The 18,079-nt window shown below is 44.5% G+C and overlaps 2 protein-coding genes across 4 annotated transcripts; both read left to right on the forward strand.

Moving 5' to 3' along the window:
• The first annotated feature begins 1,597 nt into the window (after nucleotides 1-1,597).
• On the forward strand, nucleotides 1,598-5,119 carry LOC109780215 (F-box protein At5g07610). 2 transcript variants are annotated; one of them, XM_020338801.4, is made up of 4 exons: nucleotides 1,598-1,787; nucleotides 1,876-3,340; nucleotides 4,328-4,543; nucleotides 4,834-5,119. In XM_020338801.4, exons 1-2 carry the CDS (start codon nucleotides 1,613-1,615, stop codon nucleotides 3,138-3,140), a joined length of 1,440 nt encoding a protein of 479 aa, XP_020194390.2. In that variant the 5' UTR covers nucleotides 1,598-1,612; the 3' UTR covers nucleotides 3,141-3,340; nucleotides 4,328-4,543; nucleotides 4,834-5,119. The 2 variants fall into 2 exon arrangements, with proteins under 2 accessions (XP_020194390.2, XP_020194388.2); XM_020338799.4 differs by having other exon boundaries at nucleotides 1,876-3,313.
• Nucleotides 5,120-8,456: 3,337 nt separating this feature from the next.
• Nucleotides 8,457-13,139, forward strand: LOC109780214 (uncharacterized). 2 transcript variants are annotated; one of them, XM_073497209.1, is made up of 10 exons: nucleotides 8,457-8,924; nucleotides 9,041-10,112; nucleotides 10,837-10,921; nucleotides 11,041-11,136; nucleotides 11,236-11,388; nucleotides 11,475-11,582; nucleotides 12,137-12,256; nucleotides 12,386-12,511; nucleotides 12,603-12,686; nucleotides 12,791-13,139. In XM_073497209.1, the coding sequence occupies exons 2-10, from the start codon at nucleotides 9,070-9,072 to the stop codon at nucleotides 12,914-12,916; spliced, it is 1,941 nt and encodes a 646-aa protein (XP_073353310.1). In that variant the 5' UTR covers nucleotides 8,457-8,924; nucleotides 9,041-9,069; the 3' UTR covers nucleotides 12,917-13,139. The 2 variants fall into 2 exon arrangements, with proteins under 2 accessions (XP_073353310.1, XP_020194386.1); XM_020338797.3 differs by having other exon boundaries at nucleotides 8,706-8,924; nucleotides 9,057-10,112.
• The last annotated feature ends 4,940 nt before the right edge of the window (nucleotides 13,140-18,079 follow it).

Genomic DNA, 18,079 nt, shown 5'->3' on the forward strand with positions numbered 1-18,079 from the left:
ACCCCATTTGGATGGATGCTAGCTTCAGAAAGATAGAACACCCGCTCCAATTTCATTTATATTTGTCTGATATCAATGTTCGGCACAGGGACATTCACTAAAGCGAGAAAAGAACTTGAAAAAAAGGACTGACAGGTGTCTCAAAACTAATTTTGGATTAGTCACTATTACATCTGAACCCCATATGTAATTACTGCGAGGAGGATGCACTGCACGCGCTGCTGCCAACTGCACGCTGTCTAGCCTCGTTTATACTCCAATTAACACGCCATGCATGAGCTGCCCGGTGATGCTCCATGCCTTCGAATTTATCTAAATCTAAAGAGGGAGTCCGTACGTCGTTCGTCGGTACCCCGTCATCGACCCCTTCCTCATCATCGATCCCCACCGATTTTCCTCTCGTCCCACTGATTTTCTCTCTCCCACGGTTTCTTTTACATCCTTTAGTCGGGAGCCTCTGTCTCACCTCTCCCCTCACACGAGCGAACCGACCTCCCGCCATGTGTAACCCTAGATGGCCGCCACCGATGGCGCCTCCCTCTCCCTTGATCCTCAACCTCCCTCCAGGCATTATCGTCACCTCGGTCCTCCAACTTTTGACGCAATGCCGTCAAGGCCAGCCGTGGAATCTACACGCGCCGCCGCCAACGCCAAGTGTGGACGTAATTCCCGTGGTCGCCAGATCGAACTCCCCCTTGATCCCCACTCGAACATTTACGTGCCGCACGGGGCGACGAGCATCACGGCCATCGTGGGCGCGGAGAAACTGGATGATGCCGCCACCTGCGAGGTAGTGCGCCACCACGATGACGGGGATCAGGCCTTCCACTGTTTGTCATGTTGTTGAGCAGAGGAGGGCAGGACGACGTCGGCGATCTGGACCAACAGGTAATCCCATTCATCTCCCCACCTTTCCATCTTCCCGTCGATCCGATTTTAGCACTTCTACATGGTGGAGCACCAGATTAGGCCTTAGAACCATGGGGTCCACATGGGGGCATACTTCACATCCTAAGTTTCGAGCGACGGCTCCCTAGTTCACCTTGCGATATGTCGTCTAAGGTTGCTTCGGTACAAGGTCTTCAGCTCATCCGGTACGTGGGCTCTGGTTTGGTGTGTGCATTGGTGCGATTTGTGAGCCCGAGCGATGCCACCAGATCATGTTGTAGGGTGTCTCTTTGGTTGGTTGGGCGGTAGGGGTCGTCGGCTTGTTCGAAAACTCGACCACAAGGTCGGTGTGTGTGTTGGTGTGGCTTGTAAAGTTGGAGCAGCGGCTCAGTGTCCTATAGTAGGGTGTCATCTGTGGCCACTTGAATGACAAAGTCATCGGCTCACTTGGGGCAGCTTCGGGGCTGGCATGTGTGTGAATATGTATTAATTTTCAACCAATTTTCCTTGTAAAGTGATCATTTCAATTTCATGCGAAAATATGTGGGGTCTTTTGGAGTATCGATTCAACATTTCTTTGCCATGAAGATAAGCGGCGAATAAGATCATACGAGGTACCATTTGATCGGGAATTGTTGCCTCAAATTGTGTCATCTTCGGTTGGTGTTATTTTCTTCTTTGACTTTGAAAACACATGTTTGAAAAATGATAAACTCCAAAAGTTATGAATTCTCAAAATTCGGTAACTCTTCTACAACAAACAAAGAGCTTCAATTTCCTCGGGGAAAAAAAGAGTTCAGCATTCACATTCGCAAGAGTTGATTTTCCTGAGCCGCTGTCCTCCGAGAAGCTAGGCGCCGCCGGCTGCATCTCCGTCGGCCGTCGCCGCCTAAACCAAGGTACCACCACGGCGAGGTCACCACCGCCGGCTGCTACCCGGGTCGATTTTCCTAAGCCAGATCGATGATATCCTCTCTCCAATTGCAGATCCACCAGACCTTACCTGTCCCCTGCCTAGGCTCTCCCGCTTCCGATCCATGGAGGAGGCGGATAAAGGGGAGGTCTTCGAGAGGAACAACAAGTCGAGGCTGGACAGCCATCCGGGGACGCCGGCGGGGACGGCCACGGCCTGCCGGCTCACCGACGACCTCATCCTGGAGATCCTCTCCCGCATCCCCGCCAGATCCCTCCACCGCTTCAAGTGCGTCTCCGTGCGCTGGCGCGACCTCATCGCCGACCCCGCCAACCGCAAGAAGCTGCCCCAGACCCTCGCCGGCTTCCTCTACACGACCACCGCCGGCCGGAATCGCCACCACTTCGCCAGCGTCTCCTGCGGCGCAGCCCCGTTCGACCCTTCCCTCCCTTACCTGCAGCCTAGCAAGTACAAGGACATGGCTCAGGTGGACTCCTGCAATGGCCTCCTTCTCTACCTAAGCTCCAGCAAGAACATGGTGAACCCTTGGGCTTTGGAAGAGGATGATTTCCGTTTTGTTGTGTGCAATCCGGCCACTGGGAGGTGGGTGGAGCTGCCCCCTCAACCGCAGGCGCCGGCAGACAGATTTAGATATAACTGTATGGCAGGCCTGGCTTTTGATCCGGCAGTCTCATCCCATTTCCACGTTTTTTGTTTCGAGGAGACCACCGTGGAAACGTACATGACAGGAGTGAACATCTACTCGTCACGAACAGGGGCCTGGAGTCGCAGAGATGGTGGGATTGTTGAGAAAGTGGCGCTGTTCTTCTATAGTAAGGGTGTCTTTCTCGGCGGTATGATGTACGTGATTGGCAACCCGAAGGGCATCAGCAACGAGCATGTGCTCTTGGGGATTGACATGCAAGGTAAAGTGCGGAAGACTATCCCTATGCCGTACGGTCGAAGATTTGGTACGATTGGATCGTCGCAGGGGTGCTTACTCTATGCTGTATCTTCCGTCGATGATAACAATAAAATCCTAGTTTCTGAGATAGAACTCTGGTGCCTCAAGGATTGTGACAGTAAAGAAATGGTTCTGAAGCATACTGCCAGCATCGATGAGCTTATGAGCATGACTGGGGAGAAGTACAGGGTGGTTGGGATTCATCCAGATTGCGACACCATTTTCCTGGTTTCACATGGAGGTGATACCTTGGTAGCGTACGATATGCAACATCAGAAAGTTGGTTGTATCATTAATCTTGAGAAGAATACTCAACGATTTCTACCTTATGTTCCTCTGTTCTCGGAGTCATTAGCAGATGGAGATGGGCGGTAGTGTTACCTTCAAACCACGCTTGTGCTTCCTCCAATAATTGGCTCTTCTGCCTGCTGAAGTACTTGTTTGTGTACCTCTGAATCTGCTTGAATCATGCCGCTCAATTTGCTGGTGCTTACACTCCTGCTTGGTTGATTTTCAGTTCAGAGCAATGCCTGGTAAACCTAGCACAGGTTGTTACCCCTGTTCTTGTTTAACAGGTTGTTGTTCTGGACATGTATTAGTTCCATGTGGCTAAATTATACTTTAATCGCTCTTCCTTTCCATAACAATCAGTTATTATGGTTATCCTAAATCCTATTGCAGATTTTGAACCTGGTAGTGTAGTGAAAGGGTCAATCAGAGTGGTTACTAGTGCAAATGTCTAGTTGACATTATTCATTCAGTATTTTGATAAAACACTGCCTTTGAGCAAGTTCTTTTTATGTATGTTCGCTGTAGCTAATGAATTCAGTGGAGCTTTGGATCTGTTAATCACAGAGAAATTGCATCTATGTCAATGAAATCAAATTATAGTGCGTACTCTTGTACAAATAGCAGCGTGCAGGTGAAAGAAATGAGTACACCAGAGTTTTACTGACGGTGGTAACAACAATTTTATATAGATTTAGCTTCATACACGATATTAGTTTGTGAACACGACTGATGGCCACCATAAATAAGATCTCTTGGTGTGGTTGATTGCTTTGGCTGTGTTGCTACCCTGTTTGAGTCGGCTCAACCAGCGTTGTTTCTGTGTATGTTTGTGATGTGGCGATTCCTGATTCTTGAATGTTCTTTTTAGGACTCTGGAATCCATTTTATTCCAAGAAAACCTCCGAGCTGCTCCAGAACTGATGATGTATTTATTTTAAAATTGGCATGGAATGAGTCAGACGTGTCACGCGTGTAACAGTTTTATATTCATATAAAGAGCCGGCTTGAATCCCAACTAGTATCATACATAATCTTGGTCTAGTGATTTTTGTTTTGTCCCTACCTGTATAGATCATTCATAATCTTGGTCTAGTGATTTTTATTTTATCCCTACCTGTATAGATCATACATAATCTTGGTCTAGCGATTTTTGTTTTATCTCTACCTGTATAGATCATACATAATCTTGGACTAGAGATTTTTGTTTACCTGTATATCTTCAGTTCCTTGGATTGGATCCAAAGTGAAGTCCCGTATCCTTCTCTTTACAGATAGCATCGGTGAATTAATTAACCAAGAACAGAAGGTGTCTTTCCGGAGACCTTCCCTACATCAAATGGCAGCAAAGATTCAACAAGAGTGGTAGCTACAGAATGGAAGCTGGGAAAACTGCTCGTCATATATATGTCAACTTTTTGCACGCGGCAACAAAAAAGGCAGATGGGCACCTCTTTTCAGGTGCCTGGGAAGAACATGGCACACTCCAGGTACCACGCAGCTGCCTTGAGAAAATAGTAGTATGGCAGAAAAATATCGTTTGTTTTCAACTAAACTAGAGTTGTCAGTTGGCTGCTGTCGGGAGTTTCTTGTTTCATAAACTTGCTTAGTAGGTCGATATGAAAGGGAAGGTGCAGATATGGCAGGCTTCTGATCTCTGTGCAAAACAAGTTTTTTTATAGCCAATGGTGTTTAGTATGGATCAAGAGCGTGTAGATTTTCTTATAAACTGCCTGTCTGGTATGGCTGTAATCCTGATGATTAATGTCGTGTTTGCCAGGTTCTGATTATCTCGATCATGACCGGAAGTTCAGGAAGGAATGCTAAGATTCAGGCTGTGTCTTTGATTTAGTACAACTTTGTACTAAATCAGATGCACTTATTTTGGGATGGAGGGAGTATCCTGCTTGCTTACTTAACCTCATTATAAACCCGTAGGTATTAAAATTTGTAGGTTACGTAGCTAACGTTTTAAACCTGTGTGCATAAACTGGAATTGGACGGGAACTGATACAATTCTTCAAGCCTGAAAGTGGATCTCTGTTCTCAGTTTTATTTTATTTTTTACTTTTGGGGAGAATCTTGCCAAGTGAAAGCTTGTACGATCTATTTGTTCCTGTATGTGAACTTTTTTTTTTCTTGAATTCTGCTATCATCTCCCGGCTGGGTTCAGTTTGAACATGGCCTGGAACTCAGAAATAAGCACGTCCCCTTTTCCATTCAAGATGGCCGACAAAGCAGCTGAAGCAGACAGATAACAAGAGAATGTTATGCACCAGAGATATCTGATTGAGGTACATACTCTTGTACAAATAGCAGCATGTAGGTGAAAGAAATCAATACACCAATTCTCACTGACAGTGGCAACACCAGTTTTACAGGAGATGCTGCTTCGTGGACAAGCTCAATGTTTGTCTGTCAACATGGCTGAGTGGCCACCGGAAATAAGGACTCTTGGTGTGGTTGGTTGCAGGTGAGGAATGTGGACATGTTCGATGGAGTGACCATCTTGTTGTGTATGAGAAGGTTAAGGATGATCATGTCCTTGAAGGCACCGAAATCCAGCTCGTCTATTGCTTCGCTACACTCATCAACCCGGTGAATCAGTATGATTTATCCCCTTTTTTTTCCTTATATGTACATGCATGGTGGTGATACCTGTATAATCTGGTTTTGTGATGCAAAAGATCATGGATCTTTGGGCTGCAATTTTAAATTTTCGGAGAAAGAATTTGGAAGTGGGGTTAATTAAGATGTGCAATGGAAAACCTTATCTTTATTCCCACACAGTGTTACTTGTGAGAGTAGGTACTCTGTGTGTCTTTCGCTGAAACCCAAGATGAATGAAAGTAAAGTATATTTGGTTGAAACGAACACATGTGCCCCAAATGTAATATTGTTGGATGATTAGATTGTGTTGCTACACTGATTGAGCCGGTTCAGTCAGCATTGTTTCTATATGTTTGGGATGTGATGATCTTGATTCTAGAATGAGAATAGACAAGTATGAGCTGAGAAGAGATGAATTAATCAAGATTGCGATTTTATTCCAAGAAATGCTCGGAGCTGGTTGAGAACTGATGATGATTGCTTCAGATACGACGCTAACTCTAGTGTCGTACTAAAATTATATGTGCTTTGTCGTAGGTATAAAATAGCACTTCTCTAAATTTATTCTATTCTTTATCTTCACTTTTCCATAGAAAGTATAGCTAGTATAAAAACAAAATATGTATTAAATTTGTATTTCTCATTCAATGACACGCAACTACTATTAATTTTTAAGGTATCACCACATTTGACAAAACATTACTGGAATGTACATGCCTTCGGAAATTGATCAGTGATAAGCTCACTAGATCGTGATACATGTATAAGTAAACCACCAACGGCAATCAGCAGGGGCCATTGGAGCATCTTCAAGTGCCAAGTTGAAATGAGAAACGGAGATGCGCGGCGTCTCTTATCTGCATCCGATAGAGGGCAACTAGCGTGCAGCCACACACTTGGGCCGGCCCAGCGTGCTCGCTCGCTCGTCCTGCACCTTGTTTTGGCTGGCCACTTCCTTCGCTGGTTCGTTGTTGACTGGGCGCTGGGTTCGCTGCTGACTGATCACGGTTGACTTTAGGAAAAAATAAAAAATCCTAAAACAATTCACAAAAAGTCAAAAAAATCATGATTCAAAAATGTTCATGGTTTTGATAAAAGTTCATCGACTTTGGAAAAAGTTCATAAATTTGAAAAAAAAAGTTCATTAATTTTATAAAAAAAATCATTAATTTGAAAAAAAACATCAATTTGAAAAAAAGTTCAGGAATTTGAAAGAAAGTTAATCGATTTTGAAAAAAAACGTTCATCAATATTGATATTTTTTTTCAAAAACCAGAGAAAAGTTCATCGATTTTGAAGAAAAAGTTCATGAATTTGAAAAAAGTTGATCAATTTTGAAAAAGTTCATGTTTTTTTTTAGCATTTAAGAAAACCAAAACAGGACAAAAAGAAAAGGAAAAAGAACAAGAAATAAGAAAAAGGAACAAGATACAGAAGGAAAATAACAATGAAAAAACAGTTAGAAAAAATGTCTAGTGAACCGGAAAAACCGGTAAAACTGGGGGCTTTCCGCAAACTAAGATGGAATAAAAAGAAATGAAGAAGTATGAAGGCAGATATGTTAGTTGTCCCTAGTGGTTAATGCGGGTTGGACTTACTGAATAGTCCCTCCTTCCGAAAATGCTTGTCGGAGTAGATCACAAGTTCGATTCACGGGGACGCATCCTTTTTTGCGGTTTAACGCAAAAAAGGCGCAAATGGGCCGACTCAGCATGAGGGTGTGTGTGTGCGCCAAAATAGGAAATGCCACTGTCGGGAAGGCAAGGAGGCGCAAGACGATGACGCCAATAAACTTTAGGGTGAAACACATCGCTAATCACCGCCACTGGTCTCAATAGCATGCTAAAGCCGCTAAATTGCACATGATGCTATTGGCGTGATTCCCCTCCAAATGTTGTAGCCCGAGATAAACCAACTGATCACAATAATCTATAAATATACAAAGCCAACACAGATAAAATCAAAACAAAACAACTGATTAGAATAATCTATAGATATACAAAAGTTAATTTCACGAGTGAAGACCGACACGAGCCTCTAGTACCATGCTAAAGCCGCTAAATTGTACATGATGCTATCGGCATGATTCCCTCCAAATGTTGTAGCCCGAGATAGCAAGCTATTGATAAAACTTGGTTTTGTATTTGGTTGGATTGGTTCTGTTTGGTTTTGAACTCAGATCTCGCCAAGATGATAGAATAAAGCGCAACACCTTCGAGCTAAAAAAGTGAGCCTTCATATTAAAAAAAGAGGATGTGGCAAATATATGATGCAATAGAACTTACTATGTGGAAAAGGAAAAATCTTTCGAGGAGCAAACATATATTTGTGGGCAAGTTCTTTTAGCATATCGGATATTTCATGTTGATTTTTGTTTGAATGAGAGAGGGGTCCAGAAGAACCCCGAAACTGCATTGATATTGAAACAATGGTACACTGCAGAAAGCAAAAAGACCCAAAACTAACCCTAATAGCAAATTGGCCATGCATTGATATTGAAACAACGGTACACTACATTGATATTGATTGTAGCCACGACGTTGTTAGAGGTAGCGCCTCTCGAGACGGAGAAGCTTTCATGGTACCACGCCATAGACGCCATGGAGAAGATAACTAGATGAGTTGCCTCCCTTTAGGCTCTTTGGCCGGGAGGAAGAAATAAGAAGGCCACCCTTCGGCCTGCATGTAAGCCGGCGAGATGGAGTCAGCCGATAACTGAGCATCTTGGCTGGCGCCGTAAATTTTGTTGTGAAAATAAAATAAACATCAACTGAGTCCATATCGGGTCTATGTTTTTTTAGGAAACCAAGATTATGGTTGGTTTCACAGTCTTCGTCAGCCAACAAATCGTCTGTCTTTTTCTTCCCACGCGAACCTGGTAGGGCTGTATGCAGGCAACCAAACGGGTTTACGCGCCCTAGGGTTCCTCCATGTCCACCAAGTTTCTCCTTGGTTCTGGCTGGGCAGTGGGCGCCATGAGACTCCAAAGTTTGTTTGAAAAACCTTCGCAATCGTTCATCCCATCGCGTGCCGCGCCATCACGTGCACAATGTTCCCTCCAACGCGGAGTCGCGGACGCCGAGACGGACGCAGTCAACCGCCGGGCTGAACACACAGGCAGAGCCGGGTCGGAGTTGGACGCCCACCGCCGCCCCACCAGCCAACGCATATATCCCACCCGCTGACACACCACAAAAACTAATTCCCACTTTTTTTCCCCTCCGCGAGGAAGGAAGCAAAATCCATCGCTCGTCATCCAAGGTACGAATTCCCCAATCCCTCACCCGATCGATCGATCTCGCCTCCGGATCGGGGCAAAATCGCCCGATCCGCCCGCCCCCGGATCCCGATCCGCCGATTTCCCCCCGGCTAATCAGCGTTCGATCCATCCAGGTCGCCGGCGACGATGCTGGAGGAGCTGCTCATCTTCACGCGGGGCGGCCTGATCCTGTGGTCGTCCTGCCGGGCCCTGGCCGGCGGCGCCGCGCTCCTCAAGGGCTCCCCCATCGACGCGCTCATCCGCTCCTGCCTGCTCGAGGAGCGGTCCGGCGACGCCGGCTTCACCAAGGACGCCTACGCGCTCAAGTGGACCTTCAACAACGACCTCGGCCTCGTCTTCGTCGCCGTCTACCAGCGCATGCTCCACCTCCTCTACGTCGACGACCTGCTCGCCGCCGTCCGCAGGGACTTCTCCCAGATCTACAACCCCAAAAGGGTTTCATATGACGATTTGTTCACCGAGACGTTCCGGCAGCTGCACCTCGAGGCCGAGGCGCGCGCCGAGGCCATGAAGAAGTCCAGGCAGCAGCCCGCCAACCCCTCCTCCGGCGGTGCTGCCCGTGGTCCCGCCGGCAAGAAGCTCGGCCCCAATGGCCGCCCTGGTGGTGGTGCTGGTGGGAAGAAGAACTCTGGCTCTGGGAAGGATGACTCCGACGGCGGCGACTCGGGGAAGGAGCAGAACGGTGGTTTCACTGCTAACGGTGGTAGCGTCGCCAAGGGCGGGCAGGAGAATGGTGCTGTCAAGGACACTTCTCGCGCCGCCCGGGCTGTTGTTGTTGACAATGACGGCAAGGAGAACGGGGACCCCAACGACGGGGCCTTCGATGTAAATACCTTGCGTAGGAAGACAGGAGGAAAGAAGGGCGGCGGTGGCGGCGGCGGCAAGAAGAACGATGTGAAGAAGCCGGCCAAGACCGAGCCCAAGAAGGTTGTCAAGCAGATGAGGGTCTGGGACGACAAACCGCCGAAGAACGAGAAGCTGGACTTCACGGACCCGGCTGACGAGAGAGGGGAGGAGGTGATTGAGAAGGTGCTTACCAACCAGGGGGACAGCATGATGGATAAGGATGAAGATCTGAGCAGCGATAGTGAGGACGAAGAGGAAGAGGAAGAGGAGAATGCTGGGGCTGGCCAGAAGAAGAAGGGCTGGTTCTCCTCCATGTTCAAGAGGTATATAAGAATTGTGTTCTGCTGCATTTGTTTGCTCTTATCATTAGTAGCCTATAATTAATAATCTCTCTTTAGTTGCATTGGCTTAACAAGTTGCGTAGTGTCAATTTAACCTATTTTGCACTCAGGTGATGTGAGCGTTTACATAATGTTTTGCCATACTAATTCTATAGCTCAAACCCGTGGCATGGAAATAAGATAGTAGATAGTTTAGTCTTCAGAAGCACTATATGACTTTGATGTCTCTATAATCATTGGTCATTATCTGAAATAACAAGTTACATTTTCGTTGAGGAAAGAGATGCAGATATGTGAAACAAGATTTATTCCCAAATTTGCTAGCTAAACCATTAGCTAACTGCATAGGTGGAGTAATGCCATTGCACCTGCCACCTCAGTTTGCACACTTGATACACACATACCTGGTATGGTGGCGCACAGTACATAGTATAGTTGTATTCCAAAGAAAACATCGAGAAAATCTGATATAGAACAGCAAGTTGAGTTTGAAACCTTGAATATAAGCATGTTAACCATGAGACAGGGTACATATCTGAGGTGGTGGTTAGTCTTTCACTGCCTGTAATATATTAACTAGAATTCTTGTTTTCTTCTAAAATCCTGCATTCAAGTAGTGTTTACCAGCTGTTTAGCTTTCTCTCACAATTTTGCAATCTATGAACATATCACTTAATTGCAACATTTGTATTTTTTCTGTGCTCAGCATTGCAGGTAACAATGTACTTGAGAAGTCTGATCTGCAACCTGCACTCAAAGCTCTTAAAGATAGACTGATGACAAAGAATGTGGTATGCATTTCTTCATATTACTAGGCGACTTGCTTCATATTTAATGACCTTACTAAACCAGCTCTTTGTAGTTTGGTTCTTCATCTGTCTGGGTAATGAAATTGGCCTTGTTTGCGCAGGCTGAAGAAATAGCAGAAAAGCTTTGTGAATCAGTAGCAGCTAGCCTTGAGGGCAAGAAGCTAGGTTCCTTCACAAGAATTTCTTCTACTGTTCAGGTTTGCAGCACACACCACTCTGAATCACTTCACATTTACATTCAAGCAGACATTCTGTACAGCTTCCTCATACACTTCATTTGATTGTCGCATCTTCAGACAGCTATGGAGGAGGCTCTTCTTCGCATTTTAACTCCAAGGCGATCCATTGACATATTAAGGGATGTACAAGCTGCCAAGGAGCGTGGCAAGCCATATGTCGTTGTTTTTGTTGGAGTGAATGGAGTTGGAAAATCTACCAATCTTGCAAAGGTTTAATATATTTCAAATGCTGTCCATGAGAAAACATACTTCGTTTGAAGAATTTGCTGACGTCATCCTGTCTTGCATCTTTACAGGTCGCTTATTGGCTTCTTCAGCATAACCTCAGTGTCATGATGGCAGCATGCGATACCTTCAGATCTGGTGCTGTTGAGCAGCTGCGGACTCATGCTCGCAGGCTTCAGGTACTGACCATCTCCTCTTGAGTAACACAACAGTTGTATGTCACTTAGTTCAATGTGAGCTGTTGCAAAACTGGGTACATACGACAGCTCACATTGAACTTTGTAGGTCACTGTTTTGTTTTGTAATCAATTAATCATATAAGAGTAATGTTATAATCATAGTTTGTGTGCGTATTGTGAATCTATTCTGCTCAAGCAATATAATGCACTTACATTTGTGGAAAACCAATTGGGAAGAATCCTACTGCATGACTTCATGATAAATATAGGTAAAAGAATAAGGTGTAATGCACTTGCTGAATCTCTAACCTCTTCAGTGGGCTTAGCCTTTCCTTGTCATTAGTATGAGTGTCTGTAAATGTGGCCTCATTGGCTCATCTGTATATAACACATCTTTTTCTTAACTTCTCCTGGTGGCAAAATATGTGTCCTGCTGTTTTGCTTAGTATGTTGTATTTTTTTTCATTGGGACCTTAAATGCACAACTTGTTGTACCTTCTAGAACGAAACCACCGACTTGTAACTTGATCCTTACATGATGACATTGTGTACAGATACCTATATTTGAGAAGGGATATGAGAAGGATCCAGCAGTTGTGGCGAAAGAAGCTATCCAGGAAGCCACTCGAAACAAATCAGATGTTGTTCTTGTTGATACGGCTGGCCGTATGCAGGTTAGTCTAGTGGCTTAACTGCAATGTACTCGTATCTTTTTCTGTTGTTCTTCTTGAACTGTGTCGTTCTTAACCACCCCACTCTCACACCATTCTGATACATTCTGTGTGGTGAATTGATTTTGCCAGGATAATGAGCCACTGATGAGAGCACTCTCCAAGCTCATCAATCTCAACAAGCCAGATCTGGTCTTGTTTGTGGGAGAAGCATTGGTTGGAAATGATGCAGTCGATCAACTCAACAAGTTCAATCAGGTACTGGTTTTGCAATAACAGATTGAAGCAACCAACACATGCTGTATTTTCTTTCGTTACTGACTGCTTTGAACTTTTCTTTCTTGCACAGAAATTGGCAGATCTTTCCACTGTTCCCACAGCGAGGCTGATTGATGGTATCCTGCTCACCAAGTTTGACACTATCGACGACAAGGTAGGGGGAACTTGTGCCGAACATATGCTTGATTAATAATCACTACAACCAACAACCCCTCTTTTACAGCATTCTGATGACGAGTTTATGAAAAATATATGCAGGTCGGAGCTGCGCTGTCCATGGTTTACATATCTGGATCTCCGGTCATGTTCGTCGGATGCGGGCAGTCCTACACTGACCTGAAGAAGCTGAACGTGAAATCCATTGTGAAGACCCTCCTGAAGTAAAATGGTAGTGCTAGTACATGTCGAGCTCCGATATGTGCCACATACCAAAAGTCTGCTATATCTCCAAATATCCCCAGTGACCTCGTTGTTTTCTCGTTTGGTGTGAAACTGTCGTCCCTAGCAAACTTTTCTGGTTGCTGTTAACTTATTCTGGTATGTGGATCGTTATGCTTGGTTGCCTCATCAGAAATTAACTAAATACAATAATATGTGGCTTGTTTCATATTGTGGGTGTGTGTCTTGGATAGTATTGGCCTGGCTGGAAATCTGAAGTCAGGGCTTTGCAGAAATTGATGAAATCTCGTTGAAACAGTTGGGTGAAGCAATGCAGGGCTGCAGACCTGATGTATCTGCTCGGACCTAACACCTATGATGAGAGTAGAACATCAAAGTAATGCAAACATTGGGTTGGGCAATGTTTGTAAATATTGTGCCCAAATGGAGGCACATCCGACGAGGCACGAGCCGGATCAGGCCAGGCTTGTGTTGTGGCGGTGGCATGTGCGGCACGCACATTTAGCAAACCCAAAGATATTGAAGAAGCAGCTGCTTCTTACAAAGATATTTAGCAAACCCAAAGATTTAGCCTAGGCTCCATAATCTTATACTACTTTTGTCCCAAAATACTAGACGTTTTTAGGCTAAAATATAAGACGTTTTTAGGCTACAGAAGTCTTACATTTTGAGATGTTTTTTTAGGCTAAACTAGCCTACAAAAACGTCTTACATTTTGAGGAAGTAAGCTGGTATTCCACTTTCAGTACAAAGGAGGATACATAGTCATCTAAAAAGGCATCCAGGCCCATAGACATCTTGTGAAACCTTCTTGTTGGTCTGTCCATGATCTCTCTTGGGCTGCAGCCTGAAAACTTCTTCTTGGCTTCTTGCCAATCATGGATGCAACTGCTTCTTATTTCCTCCGTCGCTGCATCTGGCAGATAACCGTTATCTTCCTCAGCATAATGCGACCATCCGTTGACGCGCATTCGCCCCATTGTCCAGCTATGGCCTGTCTCTCTCAGCAAATCCGGCCCATCATCAATCAGCAAGATAAACATTCCAGTCACATTATTACACTACTTTTACTATATATCATCATTATATGTTGCTGTGCTCTTCACTTTGCGCATTGTGTAAAGTCTTTTAGCCTGAGATTCGATGGCCACAACACATGACACATGACACACATATATGGTGAACTCTTAAGAGACCATGGAGGAGGAGCCTTGCCCTCGAAGTTATTAGAGGGGCATCTCCTCTCCTCTCCTCTTCCTGTCATTGCGCCGGCGGCCCCTTTTCTATTTGCTAGATGCCTCACGGAAGACAGACTGGTGTAGACGCATTAGCGGCCGTCCTCCTCTCCTCTCCTTCAGAGGGATATATTCCTTCCCGCATGCCTTGCTTTGCTTTGCTTTATTGATTGAGTTGAGTTGCGGTGCCAAAAAGAGTTTGTTTAACCGGCGTCGCGCGGTGTTTTACACAATCATCTTACACACTCCAGGAGGACAATATCTGTGATTATTCATTCCCTTGTGCGCTGCACTGCACTTGCTGGCTATATGTTTTTTCACCTCCGCAAAAAGTTAAAAAAGTAAAACTATATGTTTTTTCATGCAATCAGTGTATTTCCGATGTGGGTAATGATGGCCCTTTGGAGTTGATCTGATCGGCTATCACAAAATAATACTTTTATTCTTGTTTCCTGGCATGAAAGTTAGGGGAGGTTCTGGTTTTCGACGTCGCTTAACTAACTTTCTTTTCCAGGTATATTCAACCAAATCAACCCACCTTAACTAAAGGAATTCGCTATAAATCTGGCGTCAGGCTTTTAAGCATGGTAAATCTGACGGCCAGGATGGCAAATTAAGTTGTCTCGAGCATGTCAATTTCCTTCGGCAAGCATGGCCATGCTTAGAAATATGACGATAGTTGTTTCTTGTTTCTTGTTTGTTGACGATATATTTTTACAGAATCATCTTGAGCACGCACTCCAATAGGACAATATCTCTGATTATTCCTTTGTACACTGCACTTTCTGGTTATTTTGCTCTACCATGCTAACTGCTGCATGTCGAATGCTGGTAATTAATAACGGTCCTTATTGCAGTCGATGATCTGATCAGTGATCACAAGATATAATAGTAATAGTGACTGTTAGGGAAGGTTCTAGCTGATTTTCGTTGATTAACCCATCTTAATTAAACTCTATTTCTTCTCAAGTACTATGATGAATGCATCCAATTTATTCTTTTTTGTCAGCGGAGTAAGCAGCAGGAGCCGAGATTCCATCTCAAGTGCCGCCTGGCAATTCAGACCAACTGAACAACTTCCTTTGTCCTGGTAAGTGAGTGAGTCTTCCACAAGTCTCCTACCAAGCAGCAGAATACATGCATGCATGCACATCTACTTTTCTGCTCTTGTGTATAAGACTGAAAGACTAACACGAGTGCTGTCTGTCTGTCTGTCTGTCTATCTGTGTTTGTAACTGTGCAGCTTCAGGGTTACGATGGAATCAATAATGGACATGTATGTGTCAAGCAGCAAGTAGGCATGACTCTTGCTAGACTTGCGGCGCATACTCACACATGCGCAGCTTAACCCTAGAAAATGTGAATCTGCAGTTGACTCCAGGCGTAGGTGAGTCTTTTGGTTCTCCTACTTTCGGTCATCGAACATTTCGCTTGTTCGGATTCAAATGCTGGAACATGAAGACCTAGCAAAGTCTTCTCTAGCTACCACTACCATCTCAAGACTGGAGAAAAATACATTCCACACATTCAAATATCTCGCCGGCATCCCTCCCTTCCGCTTCCTCTTCTTCGAAACCAGAGACCCCTTCATGTTGAGAACTCAACTCTTTCCTGTAAAAATCCTGCAAAATTTGAAACTTATGTTGCGAACATTGCGATGAAAGTGTCTTTTTGTTAGGTAACATGCAAGTGTGTGTGTCCATTAACTTCATAACTCTTGAACATAAAAGAACACTATATTAGAGAAAGGGGGAGGAAGAAAAGTCTCACAGTCTGAACCGAATCCCACTCTCCGAGGAGGCTTCACCATGACACAGCCTCCTCTTTAGATTTTTCCTTTAGTTTAGCCTCTCTCTCAGAAAGGTGCTGGTCTTTAGCTCTTTCCAGGGGCGGCACTCCTTGTGTTGGTGCCCACAAGCTTGATGCTACTGCTCTGTTCAGTGCTCACTCCTTGTGTAGGTGAGGCTTTCAGGATCCGATTCCCTGGGTCTTGAGCTTTCAGGTCCTGTTGCTGATAAAAATGGGTTAGTTCTACTTTGTGATCTTAGCGATTCATTCACTCATGGCGCTTTAATCGCTTCGCCCGTGCGCCGAACAAAAGTTCGCGCCTATGGGTTTTTAATAATGGTAGGAGATGGGTGCATTGCATATTTGCATGGGGAATAAATAAAGCAGGTCGTAGTCTTTGCAACTGATGGATTGGTTTAGAACAGCCTAACCATGGGGTTACTGGTTAGGCTGTTTAATTAGTGGTTGCAGAACTGCAATTTTGTTGGGTGCCTGAGGAATGAGTTTTCATCATGAAAACTAATGATGCATTCAGTCGGAATTACCGCAGATTCATCATCTGTGCAGAGTGGAGGCCTCAACTTGAGAAACAGTATCTGAATCTTCAAGCCATATATTTCAGCTTCGCATGAAGTGTTAAATTTCCCATAATGCTCATGGATCAATCCTCCACAAGCATAACCATGGACCATGTATAATCTTTTCATCCTCATTTTGGGTGACATCTTGAACAGAACAACTCCACATTTCATCTCCTCATATCCGATAACGTGTCGACTGTTCTTCTTCTTGAGACGATGCGAAATTGCGTGAATCTGACAATAAGACAAAGCCTGAATGAGAGAACTCAGCACCTTAGGGACAGCTATAACCTTATCTGTGTATTCAATCAATCCTGCAGATAGCATCAGGGGGGCGGCAGCAGCATAAGCATATTGAACTGTACCCTCACAACATTGTCCCAACGTGGACGAATTTGGGACTGCAATCAGCAGCACAGGTGCTGATGACAGGAGATGCTTGGTGCCATTGAGGTAAAGCACGCCAGCTTTACGCTGCGATTGCCATCAGAACAAAACACACGATTCGGTTCATGTTGCAGCGAGAAATTCCATCTTGATAAGCAACTAATGCCTGTCGATCACCCGGGCTGTTGCGCAAACAACGGTTGGGGCTCACTTATCTGCTCCAAAGAAGATTCGCAGACGAGACTTGTTTTTTCTCCATCCTGAGGAATAAATAGATAAATATGATGAGTAATGAAGCATTCATTATTTGAGCATGGATGATACATGTGCGGTTCATATCTGCCCAAGTACATACCCAGGACTTCAGACCTGAAAAATAGGTGAAGCAGCAGGATAATGATCAACTATACATTGACAAGTAGGGGTCAATCCTCATTGCTAATCTTCTTGTGATTACATTTGAACAAGATGCCTACAAGACTGATGATTTGTTTCCCTTTTCATCTGACAGAAGGAAGCAACAAGGAAATTGCTGGCATTAGGGTCAACAGTTAACAATGTTAAGATGCTGCAAGTATTAAATGGGTAGACATATTTTTATTTTATTTATTTTCACCTGAGAGAAGGAAGCAGCCGAGAAATCGGCGGTACCGGAGTTAACAATGTCAAGATGCTGCAACCTGCAACTTCAAGTATGAAATGAGTAACATATACCCAATTGCTAAGTTGAGACTTCAGAATAAGAATGACAGCATATGGATACGAGGTATACCACGCAAATCTAATCAAGCAATGCATAACAAATTGTGTAGATGAAACCATCAACGCTCATGAAAGATCCTTCGCTCAGCTAACTTTGGAGATGATACAATGCAAACCAAAATCTCACAAACAAACAAACAAAAATATGTCTGCTGCTTTATGTTGTGCCACTAACATCCATGGCCGCTTTATTCTCAGTGTTGCTGCATTCCACAATTGTCAACTTGTAAATGTTCTCCCAAGTACAATATCAAAAAGGCGATTATTGTTCTTAAACATGCATTTCTCATGCAATTCTACTTTCCAGGTGTCCGGAGGTTCCTGAAGGAGAGAGCTTTCTCAAGGCATCGGATTACCGAGATCTAAAATTATGATATTCTATTTTGTTTTCACTG

The sequence above is a fragment of the Aegilops tauschii genome, chromosome 4, assembly GCF_002575655.3.
Source record: "Aegilops tauschii subsp. strangulata cultivar AL8/78 chromosome 4, Aet v6.0, whole genome shotgun sequence".
Taxonomy (NCBI): Eukaryota; Viridiplantae; Streptophyta; class Magnoliopsida; order Poales; family Poaceae; genus Aegilops; species Aegilops tauschii.